Source organism: Capricornis sumatraensis, chromosome X (genome assembly GCF_032405125.1).
Source record: "Capricornis sumatraensis isolate serow.1 chromosome X, serow.2, whole genome shotgun sequence".
Classification (NCBI taxonomy): Eukaryota; Metazoa; Chordata; class Mammalia; order Artiodactyla; family Bovidae; genus Capricornis; species Capricornis sumatraensis.
This window is the reverse complement of record NC_091092.1, coordinates 41,083,398-41,111,270: the sequence shown is the minus strand read 5'-3', so window position 1 is coordinate 41,111,270 and position 27,873 is coordinate 41,083,398. Positions and strand designations below refer to the sequence as shown.

The window sequence follows — 27,873 nt, the reverse complement described above, 5'->3', positions numbered from 1 at the left end:
GTAGGGTGAGGATGCAGGCATGATGGCGAATGGTGATGCATTCTTGTGGGGCCAAGCACTAGATACAGGGTAGGGAAGGGCCAGTGAGAAAGCTGGTAATGGAGACTCTGGCCCAATAGCAAAAATCCAGAGCTGTCGAGTGACTTGGCAATTCATCTGGAAAGCAATACGGTACAATGAGGGGAAAGGGGCAGGGTTAAGCAGGGGAGGGACATTGTTCAAGTGATGCGAAAGGCTCACTGTCATGGCTGTGGGATGGCCGGGTATGGTAGAGAAGATGCTGGAGGGCTGCAAGGCAATCAAGTATTAAGGAAGGAAGCCACATCCTACTCCTCATCCGCATATTTGGCAACCAAAACAGCTCCTTGGCGGGCCATCTCTTGGCCATTTCATCCCAAAGCTGAGAGAGTGAACAGGGCTTGAGTAGTTTCTGGCTTGGAAGCCAGCAGCAGTGAGTATATACTTTGTTCTCTCTGTCTGCCAGTGAGCGACCCCAGTGCCACCTCAGGAGAAATGCCTCACCTGGAAAAGCCAACTCTACCAAATACAAGCCAAATACATTTTGGCTTGTATATCTCTCCTCCCTCTCAGGCTGGGTAGCATCTGGCATGTAGTAGGTGCTCAATGAACATTTATTAATCTGGAATGGGAACATTCATATGGGATTTGGGCTTACCAGGTGATGCTAGTGGGAAAAAACCCATCTGCCAACCCAGGAGACATAAGAGATAAGGATTCAATCCCTGGGTCGAGAAGATCCCCTGGAGTAGGGAATGGCAACCCACTCCAGTACTCTTGCCTGGAGAATCCGAAGGACAGAGGAGCCTGGTGGGCTACTGTCCATACGGTCGCAAAGAGTCAGACATGACTGAAGCGACTTAGCACGCACGCACGCATATGACTATAAAAGCTGGCTTAAAACTCAACATTAAAAAAACTAAGATCATGGCATCCAGTCCCATCACTTCATGGCAAATAGATGAGGAAACAGTGGAAACAGTGGCAGACTTTATTTTGGGGGGCTCCGAAATCACCGCAGATGGTGACTGCAGCCATGAAATTAAAAGATGCTTGCTTCTTGGAAGAAAAGCTATGAACCACCTGGACAGCATGTTAAAAAGCAGAGACATTACTTTGCCGACAAAGGTCCATCTAGTCAAAGCTATGGTTTTTCCAGTAGTCATGTATGGATGTGAGAGTTGGACTTTAAAGAAAGCTGAGCACTGAAGAATTGATGTTTTGAACTGTGGTGTTGGAGAAGACTCTTGAGTCCCTTGGACAGTGAGGAGATCAAACCAGTCAATCCTAAAGAAAATCAGTCCTGAATATTCATTGGAAGGACTGATGCTGAAGCTCCAATACTTGTGGCCACCTGATACAAAGAACTGACTCATTGGAAAAGATCCTGATGCTGGGAAAGATTGAAGGCAGGAGAAGGGGACAACAGAGGATGAGATGGCTGGATGGCATCACTGACTTGATGGACGTGAGTTTGAGGCAGGAGTTGATGATGATCCGGAAGTTGATGATGGACAGGGAAGCCTGGCATGTTCATGGGGTCGCAAAGAGTCAGACACAACTGAGCGACTGAACTGAACACATATGGGATTCAGTCAAAGGTCTTACATTGTTTTCAGTCTTGGTTCAGCTACTTAAGAGCTCTGTGGCTGTGGATAAGCCACATAACTTCAGTGAGACTCAGTTTGCTGATCTGTTTTCAAAATCACTAAAATTTTCTATTAGAGTGTGCCTAGAAGCACTTTGCAAACTCTAAAGTACTCTATGACCCAAAGTGGCGTATCCATAAAGTGGGATACTATCCATCCACAAAAAGGAAATGCTGACACATGCCCCTACATGGGTGGATCTTAAAAAAAAAACAAAAAAACAAAAAAACATGATGCTAGACACAAAAGGCCACATATGATACGATTCCTTTTATGCAAAATGTCCAGAATTGGCAAATCTATAGAGACAGAAAGAAGATGAGTGGTTGTTAGGCGTTAGGGGGAAAAAGGGAATGGGCTTTAATTGTTTAATGTGTTTTCTTTTGAGATGCTGAAAATATTCTGGAACTAGTTAGTGGTGATGGCTGCACACCATGGTGAATGAATTAAATGCCACCAAATTGTACACTTTATTTTTGGCCACACTAGGTGACTTGCAGGATCATATTTGCCTGACCTGGGATGGAACCCAGCCCCATGAGTAAAAGCGAAAGTCCTAATCACTGGACCACCGGGCAATTCCTGGTTAGTGTATTTTATCTCAATTTAAAAACCAAATCCAAAAGGCAATATGAAAGTTAACCATCCTGAGAAGTTGTTGATTCCTGCACTCTACCTGTCAGCCCCCAGTCCATTTTTTGGCATTCAGAGAACTTACAGAGTAGGTGCATCTCCACTAAGGAGTTCAGAAAAACTGGAATGGGAGTGAGGGGGATGGGGAGGAGGAGAGCTACAGGCCATCAGAAAAGGGAAGCTAGATGGTATTTGTTTCGCAGATTGCCAGTTGTTCACCCTGTTTGTATTTAAATGAAAGGAGGCTTTGAAGTGGGAGCTGCCTCTGAGCAGGGTTTGGGGTTCCTGCTTCGTGTGGTAAAGTTCAGACTTGTCCAGATTCGTTTCTAGCCAGAGGTTACTGTTTCTGGTGGAAAAGGCTCAGGTTTTGGTTAATAATATATGAACAGGAAGAGCTGGAGTAAAATGGGGGACAAGGAATGAGTTCACCCTGTATTTGATATGAAAGGAAGTTTTCTATGATTTGGGCTGCATAATTTGGGAGTATCTTTTTCTCATTTAAGGAGGTTGGGTTTCATTTATTATTAATGTTGGTCCCATCTCAGATCGTATACTCTTTGGGAAAGAACATCTTTAAGCAAATGCATCAGTGAATGAAAGTTAAAATTGCTGGGCTAAGTTCTAGAAATGCCTTAAGGACCTGATGATTATCAGTTTAAGGAAAACCTGGACCATTTGAAAGTCCCTCGAAAATGGCAGAAAATTCATTTGTACTGGAGTTTGCATGTTTAGAAAGAGTCCTCTCACAGTTGCAGAGTTAACCATTCTGCCAACCCACAGAAACTGGAAGTCCCACTTACAGATGGGTCACAATCCGTCTGTTTATGCTGATGATCTCCAAGAGTTAATAAAATATAGAAGAGTCTATAGTGAGCTTTCAAAACAACAGCTAGCTACTTTCTACAGCTCCTCACAGCCAACCACATCAACCAGGTTTACAAACAACAGTGTGTGTGTGTGTGTGGAGTCTCAACAAACCCTACGAGGGTGATAATTGTAATGATGGTTCATATCTTCACCCTATGTAATTTTATGGGAATTGAGAGTCTAGCCAAATAATAAGTTCCAGCCCCTTTTATCTGCCCAGTTCCCAGCACACTCCCGAGGTGTCTGAGGCACTTCTCACCCTAACCTCTTACAGCAGATTGTAACAATAACAAGGGTAATGACAAGTTCCCAATCTGCACCGTTCCCTTCATTAAGGAGCCCTGGGAGCTTCAAAAACATTCATTAATGGAATCTGACAAAGCTTAGAAGGTGGGAAGACTCACCCATTTCCAGTTTTCAGGTGGCTACGTGGAGACGGGGTCCTAGAGAGGTCTGAGTTTCTGTCACGAGGCTTAAGGGCAGAGGGGAACTCGGGGGTCCTTGGCTACCTTTATTCCATGTGACCTGGGAGTCATCTCGGGATCTGGGGGCACCCCCCAGCCGTATGCCAAGTGACTTTCCTTCTCTGGGCCTCAGTTTCCCTTCGTACAGAAGGACATCTGGGGCCAGAAAGCGAGTTTGGGCCAGAAGGTTTCCAAGGTCAACCCTGAATCTGCCAGCACGGACCCCCGCCCCGCCCACGCGGCAGTTGGGGGTGGGGTGGGGGGTCCAGAACCTCCCGGTTTAGGGTTTGATTAGACTTGTAGCAGAACCAGCTTGGGGGTGGGGCAGGGGGTGTGTGGGTGGGCTGAGAATGCCTGCCAGGTTTCCAAACAGGTGAGCACCATTTGATGGAAAGCAGGTCTGAGGAGGCCAGGTGAGGCTCTAGGGCCAGCTCGTAGTCACAAGTCCCTAGGCTGCCTGCAGCAAACAATGAGATTAATGCCAGCGTTTTCCATTCCCAGCCCAGGAGCTGGGTGGTGAGGGGCGTCCTCCTGGCTGCGGGGCGGCAGCGGGGGTGGGGTGAGGGGGATGGATTGAGGAGGGTAGGTATCGAGACCAGAGGGCTCGGTCCGGCTTTGGCCCGCGGGCAGCGGGTCAGGGGGCCGCGGGCAGAAGGCCTAGGACTCAGACGTGGGTTTCAAGTCCCAGGCTCTCGGCCCGGTCCCCAGAGACTTGGGCCTTTCGACACGGAGAAGTTAGCCGGTCCTCTCCGGGTGGGGGGCGGCGGGCAGGCTCCCCGCCTCCCGGGAGGAGGGGAGGAGGGAGGAGTCCGGCGGGGCGTGTCGCGCGAGGGAGCGCCGCGCGCCCGGTGCGGCCCCCTAGGAAGTGGATTTGGTTGCTCCGGATCCAACCCCGCTTCCAGGTTTTCTGCCGTCCCGGCCCTGCGTGCTCCCGCCCGTCTCCGGCACCCCCCCGCCCCGCCGCCCGCCCCCTCCCCCTGAGTGCCGCCCGCTGGGCCAAGTTTGTCGAGCGTCGCCGCGCACGCCGGCCAGTCAATCAGCGGTAAAGCTGAAGAGGGCACAGCCGCGCGGCCGAGGGCAGAGCGAGCCGAGCCGAGTCGAGCCAGCGGAGCGGACCAGCGCCGGGCAGCCCGAGCCGCGCGCCGCGAGCGCCCGCCGCCGCCCACGCCCTCCTCGGCCCCCGCGGCGCCTGCCACCTTCCCCTCCTTCCCCGCGCCCCTGTCCCGCCGCCGACCAGCTCGCCCAGGTCGCTGTCCCCGCGGAGTCCGGAGGTCACCGGCCCGCGCCTCCGCTCCCTCTGGGCCGCGCAGCGCCTCCACGAATTCCTCCTCCTCCTGCTCCCCGGGCCGGGCGCCTGGTACCGGGGACCGTTGCCTGACGCGGGAGGCCCAGCTCCACTTTTCGCCCCGCGTCTCCTCCTCCTGCTCTCCTTCTCCAACTCCTCCAACTCCCTCGCCCTCTGACTCCGCTCTCGAGCCCCTGTCTCCGAGCCCGCCCGCCCGCCACTTTCTGTCCGGTCCCAAAGGTGGGAGCGCGTCCGCCCCGGCCCGCACCATGGCACGGTTTGGCTTCCCCGCGCTGTTCTGCACCCTGGCCGCGCTCAGCGCCGCGCTGCTGGCTGCCGAGCCCAAGTCGAAAAGTTGCTCGGAAGTGCGACGTCTCTACGTGTCCAAAGGCTTCGACAAGAACGATGCCCCCATGCACGAGATTAACGGTAGGTGGGAGCCCCCGGGAGGCGAGCTCCGAGACGGGCACCCCGTGAAGGGGCCGCGGCAGCCCCCTTGCCCCGCCGGTCTCCGCGCCGCGGGACGCAGGTAGTCGAGACGGAGAAATGGACGGGCGCGCAGGAGCGAGCCCCGGTGCAGAGCGTGCCCCGCGGCGCGGCGGCCCCCGGTGCGCCGCGGGCGGAGAGGCATCCCGGAGTTGCCCGGTGTCACTCTCCCGCTCTGCTTTCATCCCCCAACCCCCTCCCACGGTCTCCCGTGTCCCAGGAAGCCCCAGAGGACTCTGGCCCGCAAAGTGCATGTCACCGGCTCCCTCGCCTTTTCCGGATTGAACTCCTTACTGGGCTCCCCGCTTTGTTGTCAGGGTGACTAGAGGTCGGGTGGGGGTGGGGGCCGCCAGTGAGGGGGGTTTCTAGAGCTTGCCAGAATCCCGGGGGCGCGAAACATGGAATTTGAGTTGATGTTTCATTGATTTTCTTTAAAATCTCCCCGCCTCTCTCCACTCCCCGCCTCTCCCACCCCTGACATGGATTAGGATTTTTAGTAGCTCCAGCGGCTTTAGAAGTGGCCTTTAAAAAGAAAAACGACTCTCCAGCCCTCCAAACCCTGACTTTTGGGAACTCTCCTGCTTTCCGGAAGGTGTTGGACGAGAAGGGTATCCCCCCCTTTCTTTTTTTCTCACCTCATTTTAAGGGTTAATTGCACTTTCAATTACAAACCTTTGAAAGGACTGATTACAGGAAACCTGAATCTCAGTTTGGAGATGGTTATGCAAATAGAGACGGTTTAGCCTGTGAAAAAGTTACCCGGATTTCGGCGCTGGGGATGCGTGGGTTGTTTGTGAAAGCCCTTCTCCGAGCGCCGGGGAGACAGGTTTGCGTCGGGTGTCCTTCGGCCCTCCTCTCCAGGCGGGCGGCGGTGGCCGGGCCGGTCCCCTCTGGGTGGCACTCAAGCATTCGCAGAGAGGCCAACTGTTCCACGCAGCCCCGCGGGCCGCGCCGGAGCAGGTAGCCTGTTCGCCCTGAGGGTTCAGAAAGAATTTCGAATCTAGCTGGCCGATGGCCAGCTTAACCTAACGGAGAAGTGAGCGATTCGAGCCCCGGGGGCCAAGCTCCATTCCGAACCTTTCATGGAAGTGAGCAGAGCGCGCCTTTGCCTCGCGGTGTTTGTCACCCGGGTGGGGCGGGCAGGGGGGCGGCAGCCCCAGAGGAAATACTGTAATTTCAACCAGGCGCTTCCAAAGACTTAGGAAGACTTGGGGGTCATTTTTTGGAAAGGGCTATTAATACCCTTGGAGATTAAGTGCAGTCATCAATTACACATAAATTACAAAGGTAATTGAAGGAAGTTGCTGGGCACTTTTAAGAGTGTGACCGGCATCTATCTAGAAATAGAACCCAAGAAATCGGTGGAGCAGGCTAGGAGCCCACGGCACCTGGGCAGTTATCAAGTAACTCGCACATTACTGATTAGAGACTGTTTGCCCTTGAGCTGCTTGTCTTTTGGGGAGCTCAAGTCTGTCTTCTCAGCGGGACGAGTTTATTGGCTGGAGAGCCCTAAAAAAGCCCTCTTTCTTTCCCCTCTCCCTCCCGCCCCTCCTGAAAAAGTAAAGTTAAGCCAGCAGCCACTGAAGCTTGGAGGCTCCACAGGTCAGACCTGGGGTCTTTGTGCCCTGCACGGTTTGGGCTCCGGGGCCCAGCGGAGATGATTGGCGTGAAGGTTACAGTTGTCATTCCCACGTTTTGAAGGGATAGATGCAGCGATGCACTTAATGGGGATGTGACAAGTTTTCATCTTCTGCCCATGCAAAACAGTATGTGCCTTTGAGGTGCACTGGAGGCGTTGGGGGAGTGGGTGCTGAAATTGCCCTCCCCACCACCTTCTCAAGCTTTGCTCTGTGCAGCCTTGCAAGGGAGGGACATCTTTCCCAGCCAGCATCTCAGGAAAAAGGAAGTTTGCAGGGTGCTCAAGGACAGTGCTAGGTGTTCCCTTTGATTGTCATGGTCCCCAGAAAACACCTGAGGAATACTTTTGCATAGATGTTTCTCTGGACATACCCCCCTAAAGATAGGAGCGTTATTAGTGACCAGCAGCAGGAAATGGAAGCTAATGTGCTCACACCCAAAACATTTTATTCTTTTTGTCTTGTCCTTCATCTCCCTCCCAGGGCTGCTGCTTTTATTTCCCCTTTTGAATGACCTACTGGACTGCATTCTCCCAAGGAACAAAGGAAGTGCCTTTTTAGCTGGAATCCTTGGGAGACCACCAAGGACTTTAGCTCATGCAGTGCAATTTCGCACCACTTTCAACAATAACAAAAATGCATGACTGAATGGCTCAAAAATGTGGAGTGTTAGAGGCATTCATTTGAGTCTAGGACACTGTCACAACACAGACAGACCCAAGTAAATACCTTCAGATGGTCAGTATAGAAACAGGGGTAATCTTTACTATCACCCTGGCCTCTCCAGATGCCTACATTGTCCTTGTCTCCCCTATGCTCCACTCAGATAATTTTGGTCATTTGGGAGACCATAGTCAATGGGGTGATTTGAATGAATTAACTGCCAGGCACTTTCCTTGGTTGAGGCGGGAGGTGTGTGTATTTTCTTAAGTGCAAAAAGTCCTCGATTGTTTTCCAGGCAAAGGGTCACGGCGTCTGAGTGCCTAGCCCCAGGCTTAGCCCAAGTTGAAGGTTTGATTCCCAACGGCCTTGCACTTGCCTTCTAGAGGTTTGAACAGGCTTTGAGACTACTCCACGTTCTTAAGGACTCTCAGTCTTTTAAGATCATAATTAAGATAATTTGATGTGCTCTCAAGGGTGTCAGGGAACACATCAGACTGACAGGGCCTCCTACCTAGGTCTTTCTTGCATTGCCTATCCACTTGACCCCTGTACTTACCAAATAATGGGCAGCTCAGATGCCATGATCAAAAGAGATCTTTAACACAAAATATAGATTTTGATTCAGCTCTCAAAGGGCATACCTTCTGGAGCACATACTAGGTACGATTTTCCGTGGAGGCACTCAGCATTGTGGAGGCAGCAAAGAGGATAGGAGGGCTCTGCCACTAGGACCTTCCCAGGTAATAGGGAGATAAGCTGTGTATATACATGATGGGGATACAACATGGTGTGTGATAAGTACCATATGAGTGGTACAGGTGAGGAGAAAGGAGGGTCTGGGGAGTTCAGGGGAGAAGGGATTTGGGACTAGGGTATTAACTCACTAATGGTAGTTCAGTAGTTAAAAAAGAAAATAAGATTTATGGTGAAAAATTGTAAAATCTTAGCGTTCTCATTGTGCCTCCCTCTATACGGACAAGATAAAGGACATGCAACAGTTGACATTTTATTACTCATCTAATCTTTGCTTGAAATTATCTTGAGGAGTGAGCCAGTTTGGTTAGAAACCTTAAGCTTGCCAAGGTGAGATAGAAGGCTACCAAGGAGAACTTGGCATCATAGTTGTGATTTGGGAGCTTTTGCTTCCCTGTTCCCATTTGCGTTTATGACCAGTGCACCTGTGAGTGTGCTCGCAGCCTCATGTGTATATCTCCAAGGGAATTGCATAAGCTATGCTAGGATTACGTGGGCAAATGTGTGTTGGAGAAGTAGGAATACTTTCTGCTATTGCATTGATTATTACATGTAAGACACACAGCATGTCTTCAAGGTTGTAATACCTCTGAAATACTTTAACTCTGTGGGTTAGATTTTGCTGAGAACTTGTGATTTTTCTCACCTGTCAGTATAGAAGTTATCCCAAGTTTCCTGGACATGCTCAGAAAAGAACTTAGGAAAAGTTCTAGCTTACGCAGCCCAGTCTCTAGTTAGAACATACAAATATAAAATGTTTGATTCAGCATAATTACTATTTTCCTTTTTGATTTGACTCACATTGGGTTGCATGCAATTTCAGGATTAGCTGGAGACTAGACTGAGGAATGAAAAAGGAAGTTTTCTTTTGTTGTCTCAACAAGGGAAACAGCATCAGTGTTCATCTAAGTCAGTTGGCTCCTGAATAACATCATCTGTTTTAGCACTGAATTGGTTGCAATATATGTTTTCCAAAAATGCATTTTGGTCTGAGTGAAAAGATGGGTGGCTATTAAGTGCTTTCTCTGGGCCTGGTCCTAAACATGATCATCCCAACTCCCATAGAGGGCTGGTTTTGAAAACATAGGCTATGAGAGAACCTATACTTGTGCACTCTCTGCGACCCCATGGGCTATAGCCCACTAGGCTCCTCTGTCCATGGGATTATCCCAGCAAGAATACTGAAGTGGGTTGCCATGCCCCGCTCCAGGAGATCTTCCTGATCCAGGGATCAAACCTGTGTCTCTTGCATTGGCAGGCAGATTCTTTACCACTGAACCACCTGGGAAGCCCATGAAAGAACCAGTAACTAACTAGTTAAAGATCATTATCACAGCACTATGCTGATGCTGTACCCTAATGGAGACAATCAAATGTTAACTGTAAATTGTATTTCCTGGGCCATGGGGAGCCAAAGATAGCTTCTGAGGAGGGGAATGTTATTAGTCACACTGTTTCTGGAAGATAACTAGTGGCACTGGGAGTTCAGGGTTGGTGAGGCAAGGGGGATAAAGGTAGGGAGGCTGTTTTAAATAGTTCTTAACTGGTCTACCTGCCTCTTGTCTGTCCCCCTCCCCCATTCCATCCTTAGTCTCACCAGCTTCCTTTCCCTTCAGCAGTGCTGTGAGTGGAGTCATTCCTCTGCTTTGAGCTTCCCTGGCTTCAAGCATCTCAAATGATTGTTTCATTGAGTCACTCCTGAACCCCCCAGGGTTATGTGCCTTCTTCTTCTGAAACCCTGGCTTGAATCGGATCCATGGTCTTTGCACCCCAGCTGTCTTGTATTCTAGTTCATCGTGTGCACAGGCACATGTGTGTCTTCTTGCCTCGGCTGTAAGTAAACCGAGGGCACATGGCAGCTCCTGGTGTTTTGTGTGCCCAGTGGTCCCAGGTACAGGAGTGCAGTGAAGTATTTGTTAAACAGGTGTGTGTATGGTGGGAGCGGGGAGGGAGTCACATAGACAATTAGATTGCGTTGTCTGGCAGGACACCAGGGCAATCATCAGATTATGCTGCCTTGATAATAGATCGTCAGTCATCCCATGTTCTCTTGCTCTCCTGGGCAACTTTTAGGTCTAAACATTCTGAAAAGCAGTGAATGTAGAGTAAACCTCCTAGAAATGTTATTATAACTTGGAGACTGTTTTTATTTTTTGATGGGACTACTCATCTTTACCACTTCATTAATAACTGAGTGTCATACGGATTTTTCAGAAGGATTCAGAATTCTGATTTTCTTCCTGGTTTCTTTAAGAAACAAACAGTTGAGACTTGTGATTAGGCAATTTAAAGCAAATGGAGAAGAGTAATTGAACACCTTAGATTCAGCATATAGAGCTGTTTGATGCACATCAGTGACCTTTTAAAAAAATCTTGTTTGTTGTCTTTACCAAGGTGAACAACACAGGCTTCAGAATATCGATAGTTTATATAAGCAGGGACTTCCCTGGCGGGCCAGTGGTTAGGACTCCATGTTTTCATTGCCAAGGGCCTGGGTTCAATCCCTGGTCAGGGCACTAAGATCCCACAAGCAATGCAGTGTGACAAAAAAAAAAAAAATGTTTTTTAATATAAGCAGACACACTAAATGTGAATAGGTAGAAACTAGCATTTTCAATTCCACTTGGTTAAACATCTGTTTCTTACTATAGAGAACATGAAAGTGCAGAAAATTCATGAAGTGATTCCATCCTGGAGGTAATTTGAAATATTATATTTAATTTCTGATGCATTTAATTCAGCAATCTGGTGGGAGAGAAAAATCAAAGAGATCCATCAGCCAGGTATTCAACTTTTGAAAAAGAAACTCTAACAAATGTTAGAAATTAGGAAAAAAATTGAATGGAAGAGTTAAAAAAAAAAGTCAATAACCTCCAGGAAGCCTGGAAACTATGTAAAAACATCTTATTGGAAGCCCAGATAAATGTGTGCCAAACATCAAAAAGACCAGCTGCTTGGGGGAAGAAAAAAAGAACCCGGCATGACTAACTGGCAGAGTAAAAGAGGCTGCTTCAGGGAAAAAGGCATCTTTCACAAAATGGGAAGAGTTTAGGAAGTCCATGAGGTATAGCAGGGCAGGTACAAACTAGAAATTAAGTGAGTCGAAAGAGAATCGGAGGTGAGCCTTGCCAGGGACTTGAAAGAGGGCCCAGGTGATGATAATGGTGAAAAGCGTGGGCTAAGTGAGTCCAGCCTGTCAGAGGAAAAGCAATATGGCTTCTTTAAGGGGCAGCCATGCCTGATTAACCTCCCAGAGTTCTTTGAGAGAAAAGAATCAAGTGCATACAGGGAAACAGACCTAGTTTAGACTGTCAAGAATTAAGCAATGGGATTCCAAGGCAGAGTATATTCAGGAAATTCATTTACTTTGGGATAGGTGAGAATGTTTGCTTCTTGAAAAAAGGAAAAGGGAAGGGAGGGGGAGAGGGAAGAAACCCCACTGTCCTAGGTAGAGTAGTTTACATGGAAAGACCATGGTTTCTTAGAAAGAGCAGGTCTAGCCTATCTCTGTGTCAAATTAGTTATTTGATCCCTTTGGTCAGGTTCTTTCACCTCCATTTGAAAAATGGGTGTGGGATTGTTAGAAGACTGGATTACATCAGGGATTCTCAACCCTGGCCATGCTTTAGAACCACTTGGAGAGCTTTTAAAATCTACTAGTGCTTGGGCACTACCCCCAGGCCAATTAAATCATACTTTCTGGCAGTAGGGCTAGGTAAGTTTTCAATTTTTCTTTTCTTTTTTTCCTTTGGCCATGCTGCCGGGCACGTGGGATCTTAGTTCCCCTAGCAGGGGTTGAACCCTCACCCCCTGTGTTTGAAGCCCCTTGTAATTTTTTCAAAGCTCCTCAGTGGTTCTCATGAGCAGCCATGGTTGAGAAACAGTGCCCTAGATGATCTGAGCTCCCTTTCACTTCAGATTCTGTGATTTTGAATAAATAAATTTCATCACAAACTTAGAAGAGCGCTTTGATTGAGATCCAGTGCATGCTTGTTTTGATTTTGGTTAACTTGGTTTTAAGAGAAGGATCTGTTAAACTTGGGGAAAATATTTTGTAGTCAAGATGCAAGTACATGCCATCACCAGTGATGCTTTGCTGATGGTTGAGAAATAAAGACTAGGACATTGAAAGTACTTTGGAGAGATTTAGACAAGAATCCAGCCTTGCTGTTGTTTATTGATTAAGTGTCAGTGTGCTGGGTGATACTTCTTCCCTTTATCTTTATTGGTAAAATAAAAAAAATCTCTTTATCCCTTACTTTAATGTCCTCTTTGCCATGTGTTTATTCTCTTCAAGTATCTTATCAAGAAATAGAAGTACAGTAAATCCCTAGGCTTCTGGCCGGCATAGTCATCCAGAACGCAGCTGGGAATGTGGAAGTAAGCAGAAAAGCTAAATGATGGAAACAGCTGTCATAAAGCCCATGCATTCTACTTGGAGAAAAGGCCTTCAGAAATTTATCATCCCCGATCATTGATTGAATGCCTTTTGTATCGAGCAGAATGCTAGGTGCTGGGGATTCAAAGATTTTGTTCAAAACCAGAATCCAGCTTTTTGGAGGCACTTATATTCAAATTTGGTAGATAGGGTTTATAGGTAAGAAGATGAAAAGCTTAAGTTACCTTGCTTCCCAGTCCAAAACTGATTAAGAGTAGGTATAGGAGTAGCCAGTAGTGCCGGTTAGAGAGTGGATGGGTCAGAGGAACCGGGTAGGTTTAGAGGCTTGATATCTGGGAGGACTGAGAGATGACAGTGTGAAACAGGTTGGGCGGCCAGAGGCTGAATAGTAGACCCAGAACTTGCTGATCCTTGGCAGTTGGAGCCCTATTAGGATGGGTGAATACTCAGAGACACCTCTCTAACCATTGAGGGCACTGGTATATTTCAGGGCAGTATTAAATAATTGTGTTTGGAATATTCTGATTTAAAACTTAAGAAAGTGTGTATGTGTGTGTATGTTTGACTATACTGCATAGCTTATGGAATCTTAGTTCCCTGACCAGGGATCGAACCCACATCTCCCTGCAGTAAAAGCACAGTCTTAATCACCGGACTGCCAGAAAAGTCCCAGAAAGTATATTTTAGAAAAAGTGGATGCCTTCAAAATACAGAAATTGCCCTTGAAAGCATATGGCCTTTTTAGAGCACCTAGTTTCCCCACAGTGCTGGGTCAGTAAGGAGTCAATTCTGTGTGTCACTTTGTCGTTTTCTAGGGGGAAAAAAGTTAAAGGCTGTGTATCTTTCTGACCCAGGGATCAAACCTGGGTCTCCTGCATTGCACACAGATTCTTTGCCATCTCAGCCACCAGGGAAGCCCATTAATAATTCAGGGTTTACTCACGGTCAGAACTTTTGGTTGGTGATTTTGTTGCTCTGAACTTTGTCTTCTAAGCCCCCTGGAACGTCCCAGGTAGATTTTGTTCTTATACTCTCTCCACCTGCTAAACTCACCTTGGGAAACTGACATTCTGACCTGAAGTCATCAAAGGCAAGGGTTGGTTTTGAGTTAGAGGTGACAGGTATTTTTTTTTTAATTTAATTGAGTGTAGATATTCCTTTTTCATCAGCCAGCTTTTCTTTCTTTTTAAAAATTTATTCTTATTTATTTATTTTTGGCTGTGCTGGGTCTTCACTGCTGCACAGACTTTCTGTGGTTGGGGCGATTGGGGGCTACTCTCTGGTTGTGGCGTTTAGGGTTAGGGTACACAGGCTTCAGTAGTTGTGACACAGCAGCTTAGTTGCCCCATGGCATATAAGATCTTCCCAGACCGGGGATCGAACTCATGTCCCCTGCATTGGCAGGTGGATTCTTAACCACTGGACCACCAAGGAAACCCGTGACAGGTTTAAATATGTGTATGTTGGTTTCCCTTGTAAACATTTACCAAGCTAAGTAAATGGATAATCATATATAAAGAAACAGTAGAAGTTAAGGACGGGGGTACTATATTAAAGGTGAGGACACATTGGAGGGTTCCCATCTCTGATGAGGTGGCTGTTTGAACCTTTAAAGAAAAAGAAGCCATTCCTGACGGATCACACGTGCTCTGAGAGGCTGTGTAGCTCCAGGTTCTATCACACTGCCTGGCACATGATAGGTGTTACAGAAATGTTTGTTGTTGACGAATAAGTTCAAGCATGATTTGTGACTTTGGTAAATTCCTTTGAGGAATGAATATTTCTATTCATCCATCCCTTTTAATTCAATTAATTTTAACTATTTTAAAATTTCGAATACATTCAGTACTAGATGCCTAAGTGAGAAAAAGAAATAACCCTTTTTTAAAAAAACAAAAACCATCTTGTAGTGTTTATTTTTCAGTACATCCAGAGATGGGAGCTAAGTATTTCATGTGCTTTGTTTTCATCCTAGTGGACAAATGGTTGCTGCTTTTTACATTGTCTTTTCCAGACATTAACAGGAGCTCCACGGTACCTGTCGAGGTGCTTCTAGGGAAAAAGAACCATTGCTCCTGTTCCTTGCTTTGGCTTCTCAGCCTAGTGTTCATGTCCTTCCCCTTCTTCAGGCAGCTCAGGTTGGGCCCCAGGCAGGATTGCCTGTCTTTGTCTAGTCTAGCTCAAGGTCACCTGGTTCCCGCCAACCCCCCCAGCCATTGTTTTCATGCCAGTCCTTTCTCCTCCCAGCTACTTTGTCCGTTGGCTTTTGCAAGCCTCTTTAAGCCTGGCTTCTTCTTGATGTTGGGCTTCTGTCTACAGGAGCAGCCTGGGAAGTGGTTTCTCTTGGACTGCAGAGGTTTCCTTAGTTCTCCAAACTCTTGACGTCGGCATCCCAGCAAGCATCAAGCCACAGGAAAAAATTTTTCCCTTTAGTTATTGTTTCTATTCCACCACCCGGGTTTGTCTCCATTGAGTTTTCAGTCTGGTGTTTGGTTAGAGATGAAAACAAAGCACTGTGTCCTTGCAAACTGCAGTGTGAAGCATGTGGTTAACAGTTACTACTTGCAATGGTCCAGCCTGAGTGGGAGTATCATTTTTCTTGGCAGTCACTTCACAGAAAGTCCTGCCTCTTTGGTGCCAGAATAAGCAGTCATTACATTCCTGACAATTTATAGTCAAATTATTATCTACTATTGTTAAAATTGCCTTAATTATAGAATATTTCCCCATGCGAAGATTTTAAAAAGCAATGCAAGACAACTTTTCACTGGTGTACTTCAGAAATGGTCCTTAAAAATCACTTGCTGACTAGAAGGTCAGAAACTATGATGAGGAATAGTTTTTTGTGTGTGTTTATGGGGAGACTTTTTTTTTTTCTTAAGGGGAGGTGTGTGGTGAGTTCACTTTAAACTGAATCTGAGCTAAATGCCCCCAGCTGGCTGGTTCATTAATATTCTGCCTTGTTTATCCTCAGTTTGGAACTAATGTTTTTTTTTTCCCTGCCCCTTCAGGTCCCATGGGCCTGGATGCATTCTGGGAGGAAGGCTCTACTGGTGGGAGGTGGATTGACCATTAAGCCGTGTGGCGATGGGAGAAGATGGTCTTGTAACTTTCAGTTTGGAGGGCAAATGAAGAAACCAGAACCTTCCAAAATAAGAGACTGTCCATTTCCTTGTGATCAGCACACAGATTGAGATGACTGTGGGAAATGTTTCTGTTTAGATTCTTTCAGAATCTCTGCCTTTGGGCTCTGCTTTCAAGATGTATCCAAGAATCTGTCTTCCTCTTTACCACCCCGATAACTACAGTCCTGATCTCATCCCCCATCACTTCTTCCCTGGATTATCACAGTTGGCTTGACACATCTCTGCTCTGGCTCTCACTCCCTCCTCCTCCCCATCAGTCTATTCCCAGCACATCAGCCAGTGTGATACTATTCTGTTAAATCTCACTGGGATCTTATCACTTTTGCTCGAAGAGCTCAAGTGACTCCCCTTGCCACCCACACGGAAAGCCAGAGCTTAGGGAGCCTTACAGGGTCTGCCTCTTGCCCCCTCCCATGCCAGATGGTACTGTCTTCTTTGTGTTTTTTATTGTTGTCTCCACATGCTGGTCTGTCTTCCTTCTAGGTTTTGCTTACCTGTCACCTTCATGGGGAAGTCTTTCCTGACTTCTGTCAGGAACTAGAATGCCCACCTCCACATAAACTTTGTCTCTCTCCCTCACTGCTCTATTCAGATCTCACAATCTGACCCGAGGGCAGGGACTTTGCCTCTTTAGTCACTGTCCTATCTATACTTGGTGTCTAGCACATTGCTTGGTACTTGGGTGTTCACTGAATGAATGAATGCATGAGTGAGTACTCCTGGCAAGTAGCATGCGGTTTACCCTCCAAAAGCCTTTTCCTAAGAACATCCTACTTGTGAGTGTGAGGCTACTACATACCTTACCCTCCCTCTGTAAAAGAGAGTGCCTAGGCTAAAGGTTTATTTAACAACTGTTTACCAAGTGCCTCTGAGTTGAGGGGCATCCTTCTGGGCACTGGGGGTAAGGCAGCCACTGGTGCCTTATGCAGGCCTGGCCTCACACGCATGGGGCTCACGGTCTCAATGAGGAGACTGATATTGACTTGACAAATCTCCAAATCAGTATCAGTGACAGCTGTGATAACTTCTTCCAAGGAGAAGCCCTCGGGCTTGGGTGAATGATGATCAGAGTGAAGCAGAGTGTTTTGGGACTTTAGAACCTGCAGTTAGGCCCATAGGGCTCTTCTCACTTCCTAGGAGGTGTGTGTTTTACACCATCACACCCCGCCCCCCCCCCCCACATACACTTGAATGGCAGGGTCTTGAAATGTAAAGTCTGCAGCACTTGGGACAGCACGGGTGAGATGGGGCTGCATTAGCACTCTTCTCTGGTTTTGTCCCTTGGCCATCACTTTAGAGTCAGGGTTTCTGTGGCACCGGGAAATGCAGAGAACTCTGTCACTTTGCACCATTGTCTTCTGTCCTCGGCGTGCTCTGCAGAGGAACCACTAGACACTCTTGAGTACTGAACCCTCCAGGTTTCCGTGAAAGCTCAATGTCCATTCTTAATCCTGTAGAGACCACAGAAGTGCAAGTTAAAAACATTTATTGAAGTATAGTTGATTTACAATGTTGTATTTAATTTCTGTTGTGCGGCAAAGTGACTCAGTTATACATATTCTTTTCCAGTATGGATTATCACAGGATGTTGAATATAGTTCCCTGTGATATACAGTAGGACCTTGTTGTTTATCCATCCTATATATAATAGTTTGCATCTTGTTTTTGTTGTTCAGTCTCTCAGTTGTGTCTGACTCTGTGACTCCATGGACTGCTGCACACCAGGCTTCCCTGTCCTTCACCATCACCCAGAGTTTGCTCAAACTCATGTCCATTGAGTCAGTGATGGTATCTAACCACCTCATCCTCTGTCGTCCCTTTCTCCTCCTGCCTTCAATCTTTCCCAGCATCAGGATCTTTCCCAATAAGTCAGCTCTTTGCATCAGGTGGCCAAAGTATTGGAGCTTCAGCCTCAGTCTTTCTAATGAATATTCAGGGTTGGCTTCCTTTAGGATTGACTGGTTTGATATTATCTAAGCTTTTTTGACATTATCTGTGTCTCATTGTGCCTCCGTCACGTCTGACTCTTTGCGACCCTGTGGACTGCAGCTTGCCAGGCTTCCCTGTCCTTCACTATGTCTCAGTTTTCTCAGATTCATGCCCATTGAGTCAATGATGCCATCCAACCATCTGCTAATCCCAAAGTCCCAATTCTTCCCTCAGAAACCCCTCCCCCTTGACAAGTCCATTTTCTGTATTTGTGTTTGTTTTTGTTTTGTATATGTTTATTTGTGTTGTATTTTAGATTCTACATATAAGTGATATCTTATGGTATTTGTCTGGCTTATCTCAGTATGATAACCTCTAGGTCCATCCATATTGCTGCCAATGGCATTATTTCATTCTTTTTAATGGTTGAGTAATATTCTGTGTGTGGGGGGGCAGAGGGGGGGCTTCCCTGGTGGTTCAGTTGGTAAAGAATCCATCTGCCAAGCAGGAGACGTAGGTTTGATCCCTGGGTCAGGAAGATCCCCTGGAGAAAGAAATGGCAATCCACTCCAGTATTCTTGCCTGGGAAATTCCATGGACAGAGGAGCCTGGTGGGGTACAGTCCATGGGGTTGCAAAAGAGTTGGACATGACTTGACTTAACTAAAGCAACAACAAATTTGTGTGTGTGTGTGTGCACGTACATGTATGTGTATACAGCACGTCTTTATCCATTCATCTGTTGATGGATGTTTAGGTTGGTTAGATATCTTGGCTATTGTAAATGGTGCTGCAGTGAATATAGGGGTGCATGTATCTTTTCAAATTAGTATACTGTTGTCTGGGTATATGCCCAGGCATGGCATTATAGGATTATATGGCAACTCTGGGGCTTCCCTGGTAGCTTAGATGGTAAAGAACCTGCCTACAGTGTGAGAGACCCAGGTTCGATCCCTGGGTCGGGAAGATCTCCTGGAGAAGAAAATGGCAGCCCACTCCAGTATTCTCGCCTGAAGAATTGCATGGACTGACCATGTGATTGCAAAGTCAGACACCACTGAGCGACTAACACTTTTCACTTTTTCATGTCAACTACTAGTTTAAGGAACCTCCAGACTGTTTTTCCATAGGGGCTGCACCAATTTACATTCCAGTCAACAGCGTATGTGGGTTCCCTTTTTTCCACACCCTCTTCAGTATTTATTATTTGTAGACTTTGAAATGATGGCCATTCTGACTGGTGTGAGGTGGTGCCTCATTTTAGTTTTGAATTGCCTTTCTGTAATAATTGAAATGCTAGGGGTTTTTTTGACCAAGTGGCTCAGAACAAAGCCCCCTGGCCTCATGGTGACCGTTCCAGTAGAATTCTGGTTCAGCAGAAATGGATCCGATGCTCCTGCCAGTCGGCAGCAGGATTCCTCACCTCTCCAGGCCTTTATGAATGGCAACCAAGTGTGCATGTCTCCCTGGCTGTGTGTGTGGGGGGGCGGGGGTGGTGGTGGTGGTGGTGGGCTTGGAGGCTGGCCAGGAAGATAGGATTGTAAGCAAATGCAATCTGAGTGATAAGTGTTCCCTGCAGTTATCAAGGGAACAGAATGGGAAAGAGCCTTTCCTGCCATACACTGTGCCCCTCAGAACAGGGTTGACTCCATTTCAGAGTTTGATACTATTTTATTTTTTAAAAAATTGAAATAGGATTGATAGTTTTCAGAATTTTGAATGAGTGCTCTGGATAAAAATAGGGCCTTATTTTTGTTAGTATGTTCAGAAATTCCAGGCTCTAATGAGGGACCCTGAGGCTGAATTATGCATAGGCACCACCTTGCATGCTTGACAGTTTCACGTACTGGTATACAAGTAGTCATGAGATCCCAATATTACCAGTGTTTTGCAGCGTTGAAGGCTGAAGTCCCAAGTTCTTGATTTAATGCAGTGAACTGACTGTATCTCTAGTAAATAGGTTGTATGCAAGGACCAAATCTTGTTTAGATATGCAGATTTACGTGTGCCCTATTTTATATATGGATTAAAATATGAAGCTTTTGGTATATGTCCTATTCTAAATAATATAGGCTTGCACTGTCAATATATAAGGATAAGTTGCCTGATTAAAAATAGACATAAGCATTTTGTTTCTTGTTGTCCAAGCAAGCAAATGGTTCATATGCTATGAAGTACTCATGGTGTGGACTAAGATATGTAGGTTCATGTTGAGGCAAACCAATCATTAGCTCTCTAAGCATACCTTTACCTTTAGGGAGAAGTGATTAATTGTCTCTGCTTTTATTTTAAAACAGACACAGCATGGACCGTTTTAGCCAATAACCTAGCGTTTCTCTTGGAGCCCGGAGATTTTCTCTTGGTTCCTTCTAAGTTTTAGAATGAGAGATTCTGGGATGAAGGAAGCTGAGGCTAAGCTTTTTTATCTCTGCTGGGTCTGTAATAAAAGGGTTTGCTAAGCTAATGAATAAGTACATTAGGAGATGTTTGACACCTGCATAGGGGAAGGGAGTTATCACCAAACACCTCAAGGACAGCCATTTTCATTGAGACCATTGTGTTCATTACAAATATGTCTGTTTATTGAAGTAGGTCCCTAAGTTGCTTTAAAACTTTGGTGGGGTTGGGGTGGGGAGAAGTCACCTTGTGTTTAAAAACTGATAAGTCTGCGTTTCTTTAAAATATTGTATAATTCAACCCATATTCCCTCCAATTAGTCAAATCTATAGAAGGCATTTCTATAATTGACCATAGCAACATGAGTGACTAATGGCAGTTCTGCTGTTAGGGTAGGATATTTGTTTTCTTTCTTGAAATCCCAGCAGCTGTTGTAGAGTTTGCAGAAGGGAAAAACAGCCCCCCAAATTGAGATGTGTTTTTCATGTGAGAGGAATGCAAGCTGATCACTAAGAATAAAGGGAAATGATTGCATTGGCATAGTTATTAATTTCAGAAATGTCTTTGAATCTGTGCTATACGCTGGAGTGTTATGCCAGAGCTTTGTGGCTTCCTGGGGTGACATTTAAGAAGTGTAAGACTTAGATTGTGTATTTTGCCAAATATAAATTGCCTCTAATATTAAGTGTTTTTCTTAACAAAAATTGATTGTAAAGGAATTTTTCACCATTTTCAATTTATTTCATGTGTGATCAAACCCTCAATTTTTATCATAGTGTATGTTTAGTAGTAGACACTCTTGTGGGAGAAAGAATGCCAACTGTAGACAGCTTCCTAAAGGTATGTCACTTATGATAGTCATTCTTGGAAATGAGAGACAATCTTGATCCTTAATTTTAAAAAGGAAGAATAGGGACTGCCCTGGTGGTCCAGTGGTTAGGACTTTGCTTCTGCTCCAGGGGGCATGGATTCAATCCCTGGTTGGGAAACTAAGATCCTGCAATGCTGCACAGAGTGGCCAAATAAATAAATAAAAACCTTAAAAAAAGGAAGTATAGGGCATTTTACTCCAGCTAAATGTAAAATGCTGGCAATTTCTTTAAATAGCACATCACTCTAGTATGTTTCTTGGTTATATTGAATTCTGTCCACTGAAGCAGTTGACTTTGTGCTTTTGTTCCTTTTTAAACAATTTATTGTAACCTTGATGGGACCTTTCTGACCTCCTTTCTCTTCTCTTCCTTTCCTAATATTTGTTTTGTTTAATCAGTCAATATTGATATATTTTTCCCATAAAAAAAAAAACAGCCGAGAAGAGGCTAACATGATTTCATCAGCTTTCTAATTGCTTTACTAATGGGAATCTGTTGGTCCCTTCAACATCAAGGGTGCAGTTTTAAAAGGAGCTGGTGACCGATTCTTCAGCCATATATCTTTAATTTTTAAAAATCTGGCAGGGCCTGAAATTTTGAGAAGTCATGTCATTTTCTTCCAAGGCTTTAAAATTTTAATTGTAAAATAAATCCTACCTACTTAAGATCATTTAATCCATATTCAGTAAGATTCCTACAAGCATAGTGATCATTATTATTTTAGTTACAATAGATAGCATATACTGAGTACTCGCCTTGGGTCTTTTTAGAAAGCATTATGTAGATTAACCCATTTTATATAAATAAAATAAAAAGACACATGATGGAAGGAGAGGGGAATGAGGAATTCTAAAAGAGAGGCTTATGCCAGTGAATGGGCAAGCTGATAGGCTTTCTAGGTAGCTTTTATCAGCCAGTGGGAATTTGCTGTATGACTCAGGGAACTGAAATCGGGGCTCTGTGACAACTTAGAGGAGTGGAATGGGGTGGGAGTTGGGAAGGAGATTCAAGAGGGAGGGGACAGATGTATACCTATGTTGATGTATGGCAGAAACCAACACAATATTGTAAGGCGATTGTCCTTCAATTAAAAATAAAGACAAGAAAAAAAAAATCCAATCACATTGAAAAAAAGAAACCTGACAGTTCTCAAGGCAAGACATTTCCTTGATGTTACTAAACCTAGAAAGAATTTATTATATAGGTTCTTAAGTAAAAGACATCCAACAGTGTAATAATCAGTGTCATCAACATGATTTCATTTCTTGTACTGATCTCCCATAAAACCCCAAGAAACAACATTTGAGAAATTCAGTCTGGCTTTTGATCCATGGGATTATCTTTAGTCGAAAGAATTCAACTCTTCTATCATTCTAGATAACTGCTTCCTTTTCGTGTATGAATTCATATCTCTTGGTTTCTGAGTCAGAGCTCTCCTGTAATGGCCCCCTGATAGCAGCCATTACAACCACCTGAAATGTTCAGAAAACCAGGAAGAGTAACACACCAAGGGAAGTGAGAGCCTGTGGGCTGAAGCCACTGTAGATCTAGGGATTGAAACCATTTGAGGGAAGGTGGACAGCATCTTCGATTCTTCAGCCATTTTCCTTCTCCCTGTCCTGATTGACTCTGCTCTTAGGACTTTGTACCTGGCCCTCAGAATTGTCACAGTGTCATTTGATCTCCAGAAGTGAAAGTGTTAGTCACTCAGACGTGACTGACTCTTTGTGACACCATGGACTGTAGCCCGCCAGGCTTCCCCTGTCCATAGGCTTCTCCAGGCAAGAATACTGGAGTGGGTTGCCATGCCCTCCTCCTCCAGGGAATCTTCCCAACCCAGGGATCGAACCCAGGTCTCCCTCATTGCAGGCAGATTCTTTACTGTCTGAACCACCATGGAAGCCCATTGGTCTCCAGAGATACTGTTTATAGTAGGCTAAATTTTTTCCAATTGAAAAGATGCTATGACAATAATAATAAAGAGTAACTTTTATGTCCTTTTCACATCATAGTTCAAACCCTATTCACATGAACACGTTTTTATGTGATTGAAATTATAGTGCTTGGTGTATCTGCTGTTTTTCTTCCAGTTTTATTGAGGTATCATTGACATACAGCATAATGATGTTATTTATATATACCATGAAGTGATTATCACAAGTTTAGTGAACATTCATCATCTCATGTAGATATAACATTAAAGAAATAGAAAAGAACTTTTTCTTATAATGAGAACACTTAGGATTTACTCTTTTAACAACTTTTATATATAACATACAGCTATCATGCTGTACATTACATCTTTAGTACTTACCTTATAACTGGACATTTGTACATCTTGACCACCTTCATCCAATTCGTCCTGTATCTGCTACTTGAAACAGAACATGGAAAGTGCTTCTGTAGCTCTATACAGTGCAGATTTGCTAATGGCCACATAGATGCCTGTGGAGTTGATGCACCTGAATCTATTTTACCTATGCCATACGACTGTGTAGTTATTTTTGGCGGTTTGTAGATGCACGTGTTTATGTGTGTGGGGTATTACATTGAACGCAACAGTGATCATCTACATACCTATGTGTTTGGCTTCTGTTGAAGAACTTCCTTCAGTTAAATTTTATGTAAATCTTTTTTTAAAAAAAACTTTCAGAAAGCTTGGAGGAAAAAACCCTGACACATTCCTCTGGTGTTTAAAGCCTTTTGGTGGCACACGCCAGACTTCTCTGTTTCAGGTGTGCAGGGAAGAGAGGAGAGAGGAAATCTGAGGTTTAACCTAGGGACTTGGTCATTACTGACACTTGGTCAGCCCTAAGAATTCAGTTTATTCCAGCATTTCCCAGATGCACTCTCTCTCGGCTCTTGTCAGGAACCTACAGGTACTTTGCTTCCTAAAAACGTAGTTCAGCAGTATTTCGAGAAACAGTTCAAATGTTGGCTGGTCGGGGGATGGCGATTAAACCTGAAGGAGAGTATGGATTTTTTGCTTGCAGGGCATTTTTCTGTGGTTCTTACACCCTTTGGAGGAAAGTTTCCCACATGTTTGTGCGTGATATTTTTTTTAAAAAAGGTGTTTGGGGGGGAACCCAAACAAAACCCGTCCTAAAAACATTTGTCGTCTAAACAGAACTTCCTAGAAAGCAGTGCCATTGTTTCTCAAAAGAGGGGCTCGTAATAACCCTCCTTCTCACTGCTCTCCCAGTTTTTGACAATGAAAAGATTTTATGACTATTAGTTGTGAAATGGCTTAATTCAGCTTCTTATTCTTTATGGAAAATAACTTTGCTATGCCTAGTGTCTGTCTCTGGTCAAAGGGCGTTTCCTCTGTCATTGGCTTCCACGGTTTGTCTGCTTTCAGCTTTGCTTGGGAGGGTACAGTCTTGCCTTTTAAATTGTCAGCTTCATCTTTTATCTTTCAACAGGTCCTGGAAGAAAAATCGTCCAACGGCTTCTTTCCAGGGTCAGTTTTTGAAAGATCCAGGGCTTACTTTATTTTGACAGGTGGCTGGTGAATGAGGCGCTTATAGGGTGGGGTAAAGAAGGGACATCTAAGTGCAGGAAGAGAATGGTTGGCTGTTGCTTCTGGGGCTTTCTGACACAACGGCGAGTAATTATGATGCTCTTTCTCCTCAATGGGGCGTTGAAGGAGGAGTTTGCCAACAAGTCCTCCAGTTGGAAGACAGCTGTACCCTTTTTAGAACCATTTTGGGGTCTTTGGGAACAGAATTAGGATCTGTAGAAGATGCAACTGTGTAGATTAATTGGCTGCAGTGATGCACAGGAGTGATGAATCATTCAAAAGGTGTCCTTCTCCCGAGGACCTGTCACTTAGGATCAGTCCCAGAGGCCAGGCCAGCATGGTATCTCAGGTGGTCGCAACGACCCTGGTGTTCCGGGATATCTTCCAGTAGTGCTGACTTGCTTTAGCCACGCTTGCTTTAGTTTATAGCGCCCCTGGGGATGGCTAATTACTGACTGCCCACTGGATAAGGTGGTGCCTCTTTGTTACAACTGAAGCAACTCCCCAGGTCATTTAAATTTGGGTTATTTGTAGCTTCCAGAGATTGCCACTGATAGGGTTCATGGTCTTTCTGATGTTTGAGACGTTAGAACAACATGTGGATTCCTTACATCTTCTCTCCTGTACCAGACTGCCCTCACCCCTCTTCCCACTCTACATCCGACTCTTATCACTCCAGCTTCTCTTTCCTGAGCCATCACTTCAGTTTGTCTTGTTTCATTTGCACAACTCAGAATTATACAATAATATTTCAGGTGGTCAGAGGAAAAGGAGGAGAGTATTTTCTTTTTTGATTCCTACAGCCTCCCTAGGTTCAGGAACAGTTTTATTTTTGGTGTTTTCGACTACATTTAACAGATTAAGTCCTGTTAATAATTAAGAACAAGATGTAAGATGTAAACCGGTCTAAAAAATTAACTAGTAAAACAAGTGAAGCTCAGACAGTTCAGAACTGAAAGGATTCGAGATCCAGGAGGTGCTTTTTCAGACCCCCTTTTCTTGCTCTAGGCCAGTTCAGGCTTCCAAGTGGCTTCGTGGGAGGATACAAAGTGATCAGTTAGGGTGAAAGGAGGGAGCAGAAGATGGTCCATGTTGCCTTTTTGTACAGAATACTGTGATAACAAAGGCCTCTTGGAAAGAGGGCCATCTGCTGAGGCAGCATAAGCCTTCTATCATGAAGGAGGATGCTTGTTACCTGGGGTTTTAGGAATTCACTGTAAATTCAAGAGTCTTGATATTAAAGAAGATGGCTCAGTTTCCTAAGTGAACGCAGGTGCTGGCAACAACAGTAATAATAAATTTTTTTATGGAGGGGTTTCAAGAAACTTGACAGTATGCTTTTAATGGCTTTTAATTCCTTTGCTGACCTTTCTGGAAGTTCTAAGGTATTTCATTATGCTATTTAATTTCAATATTTACATTAGACTTTAAGCCAATTTGTTTGGTTTGGTTTTTCCCCTAAGTGGACACAAACTATAACATAAGCACAGAAATATAGCACTGCCAGGCAGGAGAGAGCCTTCCTTGGACCATGTGTGACTCAGGAAGCCTGGGTCCTGTGCCCTGTTTGGCCCCTGACCAGCAGGGTGATGGGCATTCAATAACTCATCATATCAGGGCCTTGTTTGTCCCTGGGGTTCATTAAAGGAGGGCATTTAACTAGATGATCCCTAAGATCCTTTCCAGCTCTGATACTCTATATTTCACTGGAAATGTGTTGAGAGCTGATGAGATGATCTGGAAAGATGAGAGGAATATGAGGAAAGCCCTTTCCTCATTGCATATGTATTCTTGAGTACAATAAAACCTTGAAATGAGCAGTTCTGGGTAACTGAGCTTTCTGAATGGTTTTTGTCTCCTTGCTCGCTGTCAGCTGTCATTCTGTACCGCTGTCAGCATGCCCGCTTTTAGCAACTCCTGTCCGTCCCCCCCCCCCACCCCCCCGCCCCGCCCCAACCCCCGTCTTGGCTGCTTCCCTTGTGGTCTTAGGAACCATAGCATTATGCTCATCAGGACTCTGTGCCAAGTAAGCATACAGAAGCCATGGGGGGAGGGCCTCTCCTATGACCCTAGCCCACGGACTTTGGCCGATCAGAGCCTTTGGAGGCTTATTTTTAGGTTCCAGATAGGCTGTGTGTCACTCTATCGCTGTTTGTCTCAGGCTAGACATTACTGTAGTTAATAATCACATTTCTTCTCTAAGCTAACTAATAAGAGTAGGTGGATGAGAGGAGGCTAGGATGCACTGAGACTGGAAAGGGGCTGGGAAGGCAGTGTGTATCCCAGGGCCTAGCCAGACGGCTCATCTTGTAAAAGATCAAAAAAGTGGTTTGGAGAGTGAAGTAAGTCACAAAGAGAAAAACAAATTGTGTATGTAAACACATATATATGGAATCTAGAAAAATAGTACTGATAAACCTGTTTGCAGGGCATGAATAGAGACGCAGACATCGAGAACTGACTTGTGGCAAGACACACAGCAGGGGAAGGAGAGGGTGGGACGAACTGAGAGATTAGCAGTGATATATATACACTACCATGTGTAAAATAGATAGCTGGTTGGAAGCTGCTGTACAGTGCTCTGATGACCTGGGGTGGGGCGCGATGGAGAGGTAGGAAGGAAGCTCAAGAGGGAGGGCATATATGTACGCGTGAGTGCGTGCTAAATTGCATCAGTCGTATCTACATCTGTGACCCTATGGACTGTAGCCCACCAGGCTCCACTGTCCATGGATATTCGCCAGGCAAGAATACTGGAGCGGGTTGCCGTGCTCTCCTCCAGGAGACCTTCCTGACCCAGGGATCGAACACTGTGTCTCCTGCAGCTCCTGCATTGCAGGCAGATTCTTTACTGCTGATTCACTGGGAAGCCCTGTAAAGTAATTACCCTCCAATTAAAAACTTAAAAAAAATTTTTTTTAAAGACAAAAAAAGTGGTTTGGGGTGAAGAGCTAGGCTAAGGAGCTATTTGAGAAAGTTGGAGTCACGTAGCTTGGATGCTTGGATTCTAAAGAGAAACATGCCCCAGGCGTGCCTCTCTGCTTGAAGCAGGATGCTGGCAAGCGCAGGCTGCCCCAGCAAATGTGTGTATGTTCAGGGTTTGCTTGTCTGGCTGGTGCCTGGAATGTTTCATGCGAGCTTCTGAAAGGCCACAGA

The 27,873-nt window shown here is 45.4% G+C and overlaps 1 protein-coding gene across 1 annotated transcript in view; it reads left to right on the top strand.

Annotated features, from left to right (window-relative positions):
- The first annotated feature begins 5,185 nt into the window (after positions 1 to 5,185).
- Positions 5,186 to 27,873, top strand: part of GPC4 (glypican 4) — a 106,746-nt gene continuing 84,058 nt past the window's right edge. The window contains exon 1 of the mRNA XM_068962243.1: positions 5,186 to 5,345. Within this exon, the coding sequence (XP_068818344.1) occupies positions 5,186 to 5,345 (160 nt within the window). The remainder of the gene's footprint in view (positions 5,346 to 27,873) is intronic.